This window comes from Musa acuminata, chromosome BXJ1-9 (genome assembly GCF_036884655.1).
Source record: "Musa acuminata AAA Group cultivar baxijiao chromosome BXJ1-9, Cavendish_Baxijiao_AAA, whole genome shotgun sequence".
Classification (NCBI taxonomy): domain Eukaryota; kingdom Viridiplantae; phylum Streptophyta; class Magnoliopsida; order Zingiberales; family Musaceae; genus Musa; species Musa acuminata.
In genome coordinates, this window is record NC_088335.1 from 12570037 (window position 1) to 12584921 (window position 14885).

The 14885-nt window shown below is 38.3% G+C and overlaps 3 protein-coding genes across 12 annotated transcripts in view; 1 reads left to right on the forward strand and 2 right to left on the reverse strand.

Annotated features, from left to right (window-relative positions):
- Positions 1 to 10: 10 nt before the first annotated feature.
- LOC135593284 (uncharacterized) lies at positions 11 to 5069 on the reverse strand. Of its 5 annotated transcripts, XM_065083185.1 has the most exons (11): positions 4120 to 4143; positions 3936 to 4019; positions 3225 to 3356; positions 2327 to 2415; positions 2106 to 2244; positions 1932 to 2006; positions 1593 to 1714; positions 1431 to 1506; positions 645 to 721; positions 436 to 495; positions 11 to 363 (listed from the first exon to the last, which is right to left on the reverse strand). In XM_065083185.1, the coding sequence occupies exons 1-11, from the start codon at positions 4126 to 4128 to the stop codon at positions 330 to 332; spliced, it is 897 nt and encodes a 298-aa protein (XP_064939257.1). In that variant the 5' UTR covers positions 4129 to 4143; the 3' UTR covers positions 11 to 329. The 5 variants fall into 5 exon arrangements, with proteins under 5 accessions (XP_064939257.1, XP_064939260.1, XP_064939259.1 ...); XM_065083188.1 differs by lacking the exons at positions 645 to 721; positions 4120 to 4143 and adding an exon at positions 4858 to 5041; XM_065083187.1 differs by lacking the exons at positions 645 to 721; positions 4120 to 4143 and adding an exon at positions 4858 to 4876 and having other exon boundaries at positions 3908 to 4019.
- A 2914-nt stretch (positions 5070 to 7983) lies between these two features.
- LOC135583968 (SUN domain-containing protein 1-like) lies at positions 7984 to 12035 on the forward strand. 3 transcript variants are annotated; one of them, XM_065083189.1, is made up of 3 exons: positions 7984 to 8141; positions 8640 to 9800; positions 11509 to 12035. In XM_065083189.1, exons 2-3 carry the CDS (start codon positions 8703 to 8705, stop codon positions 11812 to 11814), a joined length of 1404 nt encoding a protein of 467 aa, XP_064939261.1. In that variant the 5' UTR covers positions 7984 to 8141; positions 8640 to 8702; the 3' UTR covers positions 11815 to 12035. The 3 variants fall into 3 exon arrangements, with proteins under 3 accessions (XP_064939261.1, XP_064939262.1, XP_064939263.1); XM_065083190.1 differs by having other exon boundaries at positions 8135 to 8260; XM_065083191.1 differs by lacking the exon at positions 7984 to 8141 and adding an exon at positions 8228 to 8350.
- Positions 12036 to 12938: 903 nt separating this feature from the next.
- The window catches only part of LOC135593286 (cleavage stimulation factor subunit 77-like), a 30144-nt gene continuing 28197 nt past the window's right edge, over positions 12939 to 14885 (reverse strand). For 3 of the 4 annotated variants that reach the window (XM_065083192.1, XM_065083193.1, XM_065083194.1), the window contains exons 22-23: positions 14352 to 14570; positions 12939 to 13303 (exon numbers count right to left, since the gene is read on the reverse strand). In XM_065083192.1, the coding sequence (XP_064939264.1) occupies positions 13137 to 13303; positions 14352 to 14570 (386 nt within the window). In that variant the 3' untranslated portion in view covers positions 12939 to 13136. Of the gene's footprint in view, positions 13304 to 14350; positions 14571 to 14885 lie in introns of those variants that run through there. The other variant, XR_010479495.1, reaches the window with a different exon arrangement.

The following is a 14885-nucleotide window of genomic DNA, read 5'->3' on the forward strand; positions in this document are numbered from 1 at the left end:
AACAGAGACGTGAAGCCAGGTCTATGTCCATATCAAAAGAAAATACAATAGATACATAAAAATAAATATTTTTTTAAAAAAGGATAACTGGACTTTTTGACATCATATCTTTCTGATCATTAGCTTCGGCGATTTGTTCTTTTAAGTTTCACATTCTCTTAGTTTCAATAAAAAGGAACTAACTAAGAAAAACAAGAATTTATACAGGAAAAAAGAAAACACCTGATACATCATCTATTTTCCCTTGGTCAAGGCTTTCCTCAGCCCTTTTAAAATTTTCCCAAACCATATTATGTTCATGATGGCCAGTGCTGATGGTACCACAAAAATTAGGAGGTAGCCAAAGCTACGCATTTGCCTGACCTGCCAGAGGTTTAAAACAAAAAAAATCAAGCTACACCAAATTTAAGTCAATAAAAGCAAAAAAACACATACCTGATCATAATGCAGAAAAATGTGGTAAAACAAGTAGATGAACAATAAAATCCTTGCAACCTATGACAAAGAAAAGATGAACTGTCATCAAGGTTACATAGACATGACATAACGACTTAATGGACTGAGAATGCAAGATCACATCATGAAGAAAAGAAAAAGATTCACATGAAAATTAAAAGAAATGTGTTATGCAGCTAAAATAAAACCGTGTAAATATTTGTTTTGGCAGACTCCTGATGTCTGGGTTTTGGAATGAAGTAGTACGTACAAGGTGATGCAGCATCTGGTGAACAAAAACAATTCGTCAGTGTCATTATGGTTATTTATATTTTAACAGTTTCCCTGATGGTGTAGTACCAACACTGCAACGGCATTAGATCCTTGTTTATGTTCAACATCATTTACAGTGTCTGATAGCAATTTAAGCCCAAAAGCTTTTTTTCATAAATGAGCAACACTAAGTGCTCCTTGTCTCCTTAAGGTGCATGCTTTGCCTCACACCTGTTCCCAGAATCTAATGCACCTTGGGACATAATTGCACCTCTTGGTTCTGCTATAATCTTTTCCCTTGTTTTACTTAGATAGCTCTCTATCTGTAATGTGTTTTTAAGTTTAAATTTTGTTATTTCATCTAAATTTGTGATGCTTCATGAAAGTGATAAGAAGAAGCACATAATTGTTAAAGCATGTTCATAATTCATATAACAGTTATGGTCCCATGGTTACAGAATGAGTACATAAGCACTGCATGTTAATAGTAACAATATCTAATCTAAATGGTACTTCATATTAAATGGGAAAACACATCCCATAGTGGCTGCATAATCTGGAATCAGTGACGAGATGGCTTTAAGAAAAAGCAACAGGTACTGCCATTAGGTCATGTAACAAAAACTAGCTATAAATCAAGAAAGGATTGCTTTTGGGTTTAAAACTAAAAAAAAAATTGTTAATGATTTAGTGTAGCAAATCAAGTCAGACTTCCCACTTACCAGCCATGCCAAGAACACCATGGCGCCATTCACAAGATAGGCTTGAGACCTCTTCATTCCTGCAGTGTCAAGAAACCTTGACAAAGCAGGAAGCTTAAGAATTAGAAATTAGGACTTCCAAATATGTTACAGGCAATTTTTTATTGATTTTGGAACATTTACCATCGCAAATTAATTCCCGGGGTGGTTATCTCAGAGATAAGGACCAAATATGTGTAAAACTGACCTTCCCCAGACAGCATGGTGTAAGCAACAGCAATCACTGAAAGTGTATGGTGGAGAACCTGAAAAAGCTTTCATCATTTATGGAGAACTAGAAAAGTCAAAGATATCACTACAAATTTGGTTAAAATTGGGGCAATTATAAGAATTTAGCAGTAAGTTTCTAACATGAGCAGCGTATATTTCTGAAAAATAAAAGATCATGATCAAACTAAATGTGACAGGATCATGTTCAGTGAAATGAGAAAATGTCACTTTAAAATTTAAAACATGACTTACATACTCCATTCCACCGAGTGAAGGGTATGACCAAGCTATCATAGCAAGGTCTGCAAGAAAATACCCAACAGAGACCTGTGCATGTGACAGTAAATTCACAACAAGCAGATTACTCAGACTGAAATAAAAGATAGATACAGATTCTTATAAAATAATGAAATTTGAAGTTATTACCCCCAACCCAAATGTAGAGAGAGATGAACTTCGGAATGTAATGGGTAGGTTGATTGTATTATCAGAGAAAAGATCGGAGCAGAACACCAAGTAAATTGACATTATTGTTACAAAGATAGCATGGATGCTAGACATACCCCTGCATGTAAATTTTGATATGATACTCATAATCACAGTGAGACAAACAAAAAAGATCTGCATAGAAGTCAACTACAAAATACCGATTATTCCAATCAATCCGTTGGATCTTTGTTAGGGAACTGTAACCCTTGAAGTAAAAAGAACTGATGAACTGGGTAAAATCATATGCCTGTAAAATGAACAAATGGACATCATTATGAATTGTGTATGCTTCACTAGATTCCAATAAAAAAGAAGAAAAAGCACCAGATTTTTATCAGCACATATAAAGATCCCTACACAGAACTCAATAGTGGGAAAAGATCCATGTAGCCAACAAAGACATGGATTTGCAACAAAGTCAGAAGTGAATAACAAAAGTACTCGACACTAACTTGAATGGATGAAGACAGTTTCAGCAAATCACATATTTAATCTCTGTTATAATGTTTGTGAAAAAGAACATAAAAGCCCCCTAGCTGGTGATAAGCATTAATGTCTTAGTAGAAATAAAGAAAGAAGCTGTCCACCAAATTTTGTATTTGAGTGGGCTCAGCAAGCATGACTTTTCTCTCTCTCTTTTCCAATCCTTATCATGCACATTCGAGTATTTTGACATGACACGACCTGTTTTAAAAGCTATCATTTTCCACAAGTTTTACTCGTGGATTTGCTTATGTTTCAAGGTAGTAAACATGTACTAATTGAATTTAACTATTTCAAGTTTTGCTTGAATTTTGACAACTCTTTTCAGACATTTTGGAACACTTTTACATGTTGTACTATAAACTGTGCTCATACAGCAAAAGAAGCTAGATTTAAAGGTATGCAAGTGGAACATGTATAGATATTAGATAGTATACATGTTTCCACTTTTCCAGATTCCAAGTGGATAATTATGAATCATCAATGAATTTTGCAACATTATCTTCATGATAAGAATCATTATCAAACCAAAAACAAAAGGTACTTCTATCATGAACATGCAGCAGTACTTACCATCTTGCAGAGAAAAATGCCACCTAGCACCGAAGTATATGAAATGTATGGATCTGCCAGCAAGTAATTCTTGACTAGTAGCTCTGCCTGATACCTGTAGAACTTTAGTGCCATAACCAGATTCTGGAAAATCTGCAGCCAAACAAGTACCCCGTTAGTGAATTCCTACAAGAGGGAAATGTTGAAGCGAGACAAAGAGTTATAGAACATGATCTTAGAAACCATAGGAACTAAAGAAGAACAGAACAGCCAGATCTCCACAAACCAAAATCCTGATCAGGATAACCTAGTTGCAGACTTATTGCAACTACTACAGTCTATCGAACAAGACATCTGCAACACTAGGGGAGTACAACTATAGCTGAATAGTTCCAGCCAAATCTGGCATCGGTCAGTGGTCATCATACTCAACAGATAGGATTAGCAATATTATCTTTCCTACCAGAAAGTGATTCAGAAGCATAAGGCCTCTCTCCATGGTGAACAGAAGCATAACTCCTCAAGAAGTGTCTTTAGACATGAGGGTCATCAAATTTTCGCAACAAAAAATGGTTTTAGTTCTTCCTTTTGAGCTGGGCCCAAGAAATGTGTAGCAATAGAAACAAGAATAACTGTTGTCAAACAACAGCTGGACTCGCTGTTCTTTTATTTGACATCCAATCTAAATTTGAAAGCAAACTAACTTTGGGAAAGAAAGAGAACGGCCGCAACCAAAGATCTCCAGTGCACCAAGCAAGCAAAATTGGTATAATGAGATTCCTTGGGACCTTTTATAACACACGTTCCATCCGTCCCCTAAAAATACAGCAGAATCACAAGGTTAAGCAATCCACATTCACATGCATAAGAGAGAGAGCAAAAGGCAAGCAATACCATGCACAACAAACACACATACCAAGTGCATCCCACCCACACAAAGCTCTCATCCAAAGTATTAAGTTGGAGAAGGGACCCGATGCAAGTGAATCAATCTGTGTCACACAGTCTCGAAGTGAAGTCAATTCACTTTCGAGCTGTCCACAAAATGAGAGTGAGGCCACCGGTTATACAGGCCATGGCCACTGGGACTTATCTGTCCAGTCACTGCGACGGACACCACCAAAAAGGATAAACAAGGACCAAAAAAAGTGTTGACACCATCAACTTAATAGAAAAGGACAGGCAGAATCAAAGAAGCTAGAACTAAGAAGATCAACGCACTCGATTAAGGTCACATATGATCCTAAGCACCTAGGATACCTGAATTGGACGCATTATTATGATGCAAGTCTGTTTACATTCGATTCCAGAAGCTCAAAGAACCTAAAGAATTGTCCAGAAGCATTCATAATCAATTCTTCTATGTAATCACTCTCAGGTATCGAACCCTAAGTAAGATTCCTTGAACGAACTGATACTGCTCTAGCAATTTGAAACTTCAGCTCCGTCAAAACACTCAAAACCAAATCAAATAAGTTCACAGGCAAAACAGCAAAAGACCAAGACAACGGAGGGGCATTCAACCAGCCGACATGAGGGCTCCTCACGGCGACTGCATCCCCGGCCCAATCCCCACACATCTAACCCACCGATTGCGATAACGAAAGAGAGCAATATTTCAACAAATGGTGTCATCAAGCGGGATGGGAAGTACCTCGCAGCGGAGCTGGCTCGAGAGAAGTCTTCGGCGGCAGCGGAGAGGAGGAGGAGGAGGAACAACAGATGGGCGTGTGCTGGATCGAGGGATTGTAGCGAGGAATCCCCAAATCGGAAACCAAGAAGAGGACGACGGGAGTCGTGGTTGGCGTGGTGGGCGTCTCCTCCGAGTGCGACTTATTTTTTACCTCTCTCCTGTATGTCCGACTGAATGAGTCGTGAGATGAGTGCTCCAAGAATCGGCCGTTGAGATCGTGAGATTCTTCTTAACGCTATCGGTTTACGTTACTTCAACCCACCTATCTTTGGACTGGGAGATACACGACGGGGTCCACAAAAGACTTACCATGGGATCAGGTAGAGAGTGGTGTAACTAAAACGAGCGGAATCGTAATCTTCACTCGAAATTATTGTGATTATGACGCAGCAGCGATGCTACCTACCCGGTGAAGGCAAGGACAGCGGGAGCCACCTGTGGACCAACCCTTCTCACAGTGGGTAAACACAGACGGGTAGGGAAGACAAGTATGTAAGGTTGTGATCACTGCTGTGGTTATTTTGTCGAACAAGATGGCTTAACTACGTGTCCAATCTCTTTTCTGTTCCCACAAGTGGAGAAACAAAAAAGACTTAGTTGAGATGTATTTATCAGGAAAATAACATTTATTATGATATTTAAGACCTAAAAATAGCATTTTGATTTATATCAATCAATATCATTAAATAATAATAAAAAACATACACCTTTAATTTTGAGATCACCGAGCTCATTGCTTTTCCCAACACCAAAATGCCCTAATTGACAACATACACCTTTAATTTGTCATATTTCTATCGAAAACTAACTCGATTGAACCGATAAAACTAGTTATTATATTATTGGACAAAAATTATTATAACCATATTCAAAAATATTACGCCGAGTCTTAACCAATTTAAATCAAATCAACCTTAATTATCAATGTAATTATAGGTTTTCGGGTTTCGTAAAATACATTTGAAAGTTTTTCGATGATTTCGGATGATAGCTAACTTGGTATTTGGCATATGTCAAAATAATAATATGATAAATCATCATTCTTCACTTAACTTTAAGACATTATGCCCATTAATTGTGATGTGTGTTTTCTTCTTGTTGTAGAAGAATGGGACTGAAAAAGACCATTGATAAATTATAGTATTTTTAAATAGAATTATAATATTTTTATTATTCGACCTAAATATGATGACTATTCTGAAAATATGGAGAGTCCATTGCATAAATTATAAAAACATGGGACTCCATTCATATCAAAATATGGAGTTTTTCATGAGAAATCTTGATCGACGACATAATTATCGATACTTAGATCGAGATATAAGCCTCAATAAAAAAAGTATAAGCATAGTGGAAAAAGGGATTATCATCCAAGGTTGAAAAAAAAGGCTAATGTAATTTTCTTATAAATTTAATTTTTAAAATTATTTTTAAGATTCATCCTTCCTCTATTGAAGATTTATGAAATTGATTTGTAAATTAATCTTTGAACAATTACTTGTGACATTTATGTAGAACAATAAAAAAAAAACGAAGAACAAAAACAAAATGAAAGAAATAAAAATCAAATGTAAGGAGAGGTGGAACAATTTATTCTTAGGGCATGGCTCAAACTCAAAGCATCAAACTAATGGATGTATCAACTAGTTTAAGATATCTTGGCAAAATTGTGCCATGAGCCATTTGTAGTGAAAAGGTGCAACGCATGTTGAAGAGAAGACAGTAGCACTTGCATCCTCATCTTGTAAGCTAAGAAATAACTTCATCACACAGCTTATTCAAGGCAAATAGACAACAAAGAGAAAGATAATGATGTCTCTCTCTCTCTCTCTCTCTCTCTCTCTCTCTCTCTCTTGTAGGTTAGAGATGAAGCCTGTTAAGAATCATGTAAATTCGATGGCAATATGAACTCAGCACTAACTATTTCTCAAGGCATCTGATTATGAACATAACTCATGTACTTGTTTTCTCATCTCAACTCATCCCAAACTTCACTAAAACAAAATAGGTTTGGGAGGTGCGAGTATCCTCGAAAGTACTTCAAATAAGGCCTCCAAATTTGATTGAGGGTGTTGTTTAAATGAGTCAGATAAGGTCTCCATGTTTAAGTGAGTATAGTAAATAAATAAAACTTAATAAAATTATATATGTATGATAAATGATAAATGATGAATATGAGATGTTGTTATACGTTATTATAACAAAATCACAAATCCTTGATGATGTTGTTCACAGAATTTACATAATTATCAATATATAAATAAATATTTTGAGAGTAGTGATTGATGTTTTTATAGGTATCAGTAAACAATTTTAAATAATTTATTATAATATTTTAAATCTAGTATTAATCATTTATCCATTAAAAGAAAACCAGTATGTACCCCACACCAAATCTACCTGCATTACGGCAGTGCTGGGCCCTTCACGCGCGTCCCACTTGTGCTGCAACCATGAGACGGTAGTAGATACGGGTTCGTTGAGCATGTTTTTGGACTAAAATAACAGGCAATGGGTATTCGACGTTCCATGGCTCACTCGAGGTACCGAATTTGGGACCCACACATGCAGCCACCAGTGGCCAACGACAGCAAGAGCGGTAGATTCTGAGGTACCCGGAAACCGATTACGAACAGCAAGCTTTCGGATCAAAAGAAGAGCAAGACATTCTTTACCCGTTTATGAGTCATTCGCGGATCTATTCTCCTTTAGAAAGTAGTTAGCCCATTTAAAGTGGGTCCCATTGATGACGTCGTTATGTGGGACCGACTCATGCGGCGGGATAGCGCATCGATCTCTGCCGTAGGGAAGCGAATTGCACATGGTGGGCTCCACAGGCGTGGCCACCACTTCTGTCCAACCACATGGCGGGTTGGCGTTTACGTGGTTGATGACCGAAGAACGCTTGTCATTTTCGTACTCGTACATGGTTAATAACTGAAGCTACCTGCCGTCAGACGTGATGAGACCTTTACGTGGAACCCAATTAAGGCGGCCGTCTTCACCAATCACGGCGCGGGTAAGGACACGAGCAGTGGTACTCTCTCTCTCTCTCTCTTTGGATTCTATTCGGCCCTCTTTCGAGCGATCACCAAATAACGGTACTGCCAAACCCAAAAGGAGGGCCGAGATAATTCCAATCTCCTTCCTCCTCTCGCCCCCAATTCCTGTGTCGTTTTCCCGCCCGATCGACGAGACTTCCTCTCGCAGTGCACGAGACGACGCACGCGGATCGAACCTTCTAGGTAATTTTCCGCCCACATCCCTCTCCATTCGCATCTCCGATCCGTTGTACGACTCCGGTCGTGTTCTTCCTCCTCTATTTCTGGCCTCCGCTGTTGGAGATCAGCCTTAACCTCAAGCGGTCTCCCTCTCTCGCTTCGTTGCATATTCTTACTCTGGATTCGTCTGATTTTCGTGGAATTCAGTAGTCATTTGGGTTTCAGCACAATCTGTTTGGTTCTTTGACCTATTCTTTCTTTCTGTGTTTTATGGAGATTAGGGTTTCTTGTTAGTGCTTCGTGCTACCCTTTATTTGATTGATTTTTTGGAAAACAATATTTTTCCGTTTTGTTTTCTTGTGATTTTAGTAAAAAATTCTTCTTTTTTTCATAGTATCTTTTGCTTACGTGAGATTCTTTAGATTTTGCGATTTGATCATCTGCTTGATTTTTTTCTGATTTTGTTTGCTTGGCTTTCGTACGATTGGGGGTTGACTGGGTCACTTCTTTTGAATGTTTTAGGTTGTTTCTAAGCTATAGGCGGGTTTTCCTTTCGAATCATCGTGCGAGTACCAAAGCGCGGCGATGTCTGCTTCCACTGCTGCAGCAATCGCGGCATCGCCGGCCACCAATAATGGTGCATCTCTGAGTTTAGATGCAGACACAAAATCGAATGCAAAGAGGAGAACGATGGTGGTCGTGGAGAAGAGGGTGAGTGCCGATGGGCTTGCTGAAGGGGCGATAAATGGGATTGTTAATGGAAAGGATCTAAGCCATACGATAAGGGGAGAATCTGTGATTGAGAGAAGAAAAGATTATTCACAGTTGAAGAAGCGGTTGATTGCTTCATCCACAGGATCCCCACGGCACAAGAAAGCAGCACCAAAACCTGGGAAATCCAAGTGGCAAACTGTCATTAGTGTCCTTACCAAGAACTGCTTGCTTCTTGCAGTCCTCGTATGGTTGGGGCAGACTATTTGGAGATGGAGTTTCAGCATAGGAGACAATGCGAACTCTTCACTTGCTGCTTTTGATTATGAAAGCAGGATTTCTGAAGTTGAGATATCTTTAAAGAAGACTGCTAAGATGTTGCAGGTACAACTAGATGTAGTAGATAAGAAAATTGGAAGTGAGATAGGGATTTTGACCAAAGAATTGTTGGAGAAAGTCGAAAAAAAAGGAACATTGTTTGAGGAGGAGTTGAAGAAGTTGGCAGCTAAAACTGATTCTTTGGACAAGTCTTTGGGCGAATTCAAGGACAAGGATCTGCTATCAAGGGAAGAATTTGAAACTCTTCTGACTGAGTTAAAAAACAGTAAAGGTGTAGACGATAGTAATATGAATTTGGATTTGGATCACATTAGGATGTTTGCCAGGGATATTGTTTGGAAAGAGATAGAAAAGCATGCAGCTGATGGTCTTGGAAGGGTTGATTATGCTTTAGCTTCTGGTGGGGCCAAGGTGGTTAGGCATTCAGAGCCCTATGGTTTTGGCAAAGGTAACGGTTGGTTCACAACTGCTAAAGGTCGTAACAGAGTTCATGCTAGTGCAAACAAGATGCTGGAGCCTAGCTTTGGAGAACCTGGCCAGTGTTTTCCTCTTCAAGGAAGCAGTGGATTTGTTGAAATTAAGCTAAGAACAGGGATCATACCTGAGGCTGTCACGCTGGAGCATGTCTCTAAGGTAATTTTTTTTCTGCTCCTGCTGCATTCTAGTTTTCCATTTACATTAATGATGATTCTCATACAGCCATAAAATGTTTGAGCCTCTATTATGCGTCTCTATCTATTTTTTTATTTGTCGGTGTGTTGCGTTTAACCTACACTTTCCTAGAATGATTAGCATGAGTGGTACAGGTGGAACCACCTAATGTCGATTTACTTGGGACTAATAATTATACGTCCTGAATGGGGATCTAGTGCCTTGATTTTGTAATTCCTTTTGTCAATTATGAGGCAATGCAAGAAAATGAAACGCTTAAACTGTTTTCATTTTCAGTTATGTTGCTTTGACTGAGGTTATACTGTGCTTCTCTTATTACAACTGCCATTTATATGCAGCTTGTTACCCATTTGCTTGCTTGGAGCCCTGGACACCTTGAAATCTTTTAATGAGTAGGTCGCTTCCTATATGTTGCTTGTCAACCTTTTGCATAAGGACTATTTTGAAATTCAAATTTCGTATCAGCTTTCTTAAAGGTAAAATATTTGAAATAATTTCAAGGTAAGAGAGATAGCTTATATAAATTAAACATAGATTTGAAAAAATGCAACACATGGTTCCTACATCAGATTCCTTTTGCTTATAATTACAAATCATGTACTTCTATTTTGTTGAAATGCACAAGCTAAGAGCTACCGTGTTTTATATGGAAATCAAAACTTACTAGGATGTGAGACAGCTGTGCTTAATTGTAGGTTTGATTATAACAGTCATCTAACTTTTACAAAATTGTGATCTTATGGTAAAATTAAGAAGACTGTTTGATTTTCCTTTTCTGGAAGTGTCTCAGGCGTCCAATGATAAGCGGTGGATTAAACATTGTTCCATGATGAATATTGTTGTTTGGAAATCTTTAAGATCTTTTCAGATACTACTTGTTTTATATAGGAACCTTAACTAAATTAATACTGTTTGAGGATCAAAGCTACAACTTTTTCTTGTTACACATGATTTAGGACTATGAAAGATGCCATCTTTATGTCAATTGAGTTTCTCACAGTAAATTGCATTAATCGCTGTGCCATCGAGTGGTACAGTAGCTGCTGTGAATTTGTCTGTAACAATCAGGAAGAACAATAACATAGACATAACATGAATAAAGTAGCGAGGAGGAATCTGAAAGTTGGTGTTGCTTTTTAAGCAGTTTCTAATAATATGACTGCATAGCCTTTTAAGCAGTTCCTCTGAAACTTGGCTAAAATAGAAGTATGAGACTGAATGGTTGGATCTTGGAAACTGAGCGAATCAAGGATCCCAATAAACAAAGCACTCATGAAGAAGCTGGAAGGAACATGGATTCATATGATCATTCAGGTTCTCAAACTTAAAAGAAATCACCTTTTTTTTTTTTTTTTGTTGAACCCTGCACATCATCATTCGTTTGTTTTTTCTAAAATCTACCATACGTTCCTCTAATATCCGAAGAAGGATGATGCTTAGGAGGGCTTCATGCTTTTTATCTTATACGCAGCAACAAATCTTGTGTTTCTAGAAGTTGCAATTCTTAGTTGGCCTCTCATGTTTGTGTGGTATGATTATTTCTAGTGAAACCTTATCTTGTTCTTTGCTTTGCTACTTCTCCTTGGAGCTCATCTCCACATATGGATTACTAACGTGCATCATGAGTCTGACTCCTGATGTCCCTTCTTGGAACTTGTATGGTATGCAGAGTGTGGCTTACGACAGATCGAGTGCCCCCAAAGATTGCCAGGTCTCTGCTTGGTTTGAATCCTCCGAGGAAGACCCATCTGGTGGTGTGAAGAAGGTTTTTGCCTTAACTGAGTTCTCCTACGACCTCGAGAAGAGCAACACACAAACGTTCGATGTAGAGGCGAGGGACTCCGGCGACGTCGTCAACATGGTTCGGCTCGACTTCACCTCCAACCATGGGAGCGCTGCTCTGACCTGCATCTATCGCTTCAGGGTGCACGGTCACGAGCCCAGTACATCTGCAACCATGGGTTTGCAGCCCTGAGGGAGCATGTTTTATGTTGTACCCACCCTTATTTTCTGATCGTAGGGCATCCTCTTCACATCTTCTCTCTGCTCCTTTTGTCTGAGAACAGATGGACTTGGGATCTTCTGATCATTTTGACCCCTTTCTGTTCTTGCGGGTAGCAGCAGCTGTTACACTGAGACGGTGCCATCTATTTTATTGCATGTACGAATGTGGAACATTCGTATTTTGTTCTCTCATCAGTATTCTTTTGGGGGATTCCTGTTATTGTGCAGTATGCAACTGAGAATGTCATCGTCATCATTCCAAGCGTCGAGGGATAGACAATAGCTTTTCCCGTGAGCTCACAGCCCGTTCGTGGCATCACAATGGAGGAATCCAATCACCAGGCAGGTAAGGTGAGACGGGCATTGGTAAGACTGTCCCAAAGATAATTTAACTCATATTGCTACTGTCGATGGTTGTCGACCTGTTAATACTCTGTTAATAGGAAGATTTAGTGGAACGCTAAACTGATGATACCTAACCGACATATGGCATGGCTAGCCAGCGAGTAGCTGTCCTGGTGATTTTTTTTTTTTTCATAAATAAACTTTAGTGTTTATTTCTCCAAATATGAACTTAAAATATATTTCCATCTAAACTTTTGTATTATGCACATATTAATATTGGTTAGTCTTAGCACAGAAAGGATGACAACGGACAATGGAAGAAGATACACAGAGAGGGCAAAGAGAACATGAAGGTGTGATAAAAATTTAACCAGTTTATTATAAAATTCTTGGCCCCATCTTTATCATGAAGGTGTGAAAAAGATGACATGACAATGGAAAAGAAGCAATAGGCAAAGACCCATCTGATTTAGGATGAAATCTTCTAAACCCATAATGAACCCCAGGTGGGTAAAGATATAGTATCACCCATATAATAGGCAAAGTGCCCCAGATACTTAATAATTTCTAAAACCTAGGGCATAAAGTGAATTTTTCTGGAGAAATTGACAATTACTTTTTTGTATGATAAAATTTATTTTTATCATGTGTTTTTAGAGGTGATGTATATCTTTGTTAACTAATAGAATACAAGATTAATTTTTGTATGTAACCAAAGAAAAAACGCAAAAGTATTTAATGCGCTACATGTAGAGGTTTAAAAATTGTAATGGCAAATAAGCCATTTCCAAACCTTACAACGATATATACATGAATTGATGCTTACAGGCCAAAAGGAAAAGTTGTCCAGAAAAGAAACATAATTCGGGTTATATAGAAAGAGAATAACCATTACGATTCCTCAATTGAAGGGTGTCAAGATAACGTCTGCATGTTCAATAAATTTTGTTAGTCAGTGCTAACCGATTGGTCGCCCGAGAATGCACTTCCACCGGATGCAGCTGAACCCGTCTGCGAAGTGCTCCGACCTCTGCTTCTGTGCATTTGCCTGAGTCTAAAAACATCTCTCGGAAGTGGCCGACTCTGCACGGTCGTCGATTCATCATCTTCTTGCCCTGGAGGCATAGTATGTCATTCATGTTAGGAATATAGATGCACAAGGGCACTTGAACATGATTCTATATGCAACAAAACCTGTAATTTGATCAGGCATATTGATAGAGAAGCTACTTAAATTCAAAACAAAGCTCGAGGGATAGTCTGGCAAATTAGCTTATTTTAGAAATGTGCAAGTTATAGAAATCAAGAACTCAAATATTCTAATGAAAACATGCATTCATGCATGGACATTGACAACCGTTATCTATACCTATATGTCAAGAATGTATCCTACGTGTGCATATGGCCAAGTCAAGAAATAGTGAAATGCAACATGAGAATTTCTCCAACCCTAACCGTGAATTTGTTCAAAGAGTAACTGGGTGTTATTTTCAGTCCCGATCACAAATGATGTTGAAACACTGGATGCTCAAGGCCACTCTTCTGGAACTGACTGGAGCATAATTGCACTGACCAGAGTAGAGGATGCTACTGGATATGAAGCTCTCACAAAAGTCACAGACAAAGAACTCAACATGCGATTAAGATGCAGGTGCAGCAGCCTAAGCAGAAAAGTTCAAATACAGAGAAATGCACCAGCTGGACACACTCTTAGTTGGATAAAGAAGACTGCTACTGCTGTATCTATAATTAGGAAGTGCTCAATAACTCAAAACCAGAGGAAGAATTCTTAACACCTTTGTACATAAAGCCTCTCCCCTAAATATATCACTAATGTGACATATTTGACAAGTGGATTTTCCTTTGTACATAAAGCCTCTCCTCTAAATATATCACTAATGTGACAAATTTGACAAGTGGATTTATCGTGGCACATAAAGCCTCTCCCCTAAATAATATATCACTAATGTGACAAATTAGACAAGTGGATTTAATTTCAACAAGGAAAACTGATGCATTTGATTGATCAACTGGTCAGCTTTCAAAACCATTAAATTAACCTATGTTAGGGAGCTTATGGAACAAAAGAGACACATGCACATAAATGTCGATTTTTCTTGGTGGCTAGATATAAGAAAAGGCAGCGGTGCTGAAGGTACATACTGTCAAGATCTTTTCTTTTGCCTGAATGTCCATCTCTAGGAAGCCTGTGAGGTGGTCCATTGTTCATTCGTGTCTTGATAGAGCCCGAATGGTCACTTGTGGTAGGTCCTGGACCACCAGGCATTTGCTGAAGAGAAGTGGCTGGTTTTCCAGTCTGTCCTGTTGGTATAGAGCTCTGTAGCAAAATAGATAAAACCACATCTATATCTGGAGATGGTCCTGTCAAATCATAAAAAATGTCTCAAAAACATAGCTTTAACCAACAAATATGCAAGTTATTAAGCAAAATGTGATACAGGAACATAGTGCAACCACAAATAAAATATGTAACTTTCAACTGCAATCATGAGTAAGACTGTAAGGGTTCAGATACTAGCAGACTTCAGAAACGGATATACTAAAGATAACATTCGTACAAAATTGTGTCATACAATCAAAAAATTTAATGGCATATGATACATCGTGAAGGCTGTTAAAAATAAACACTGAGTTTATTTGCTACCAAGTTCAAATAGTTTCTACAAAAGAGAAATC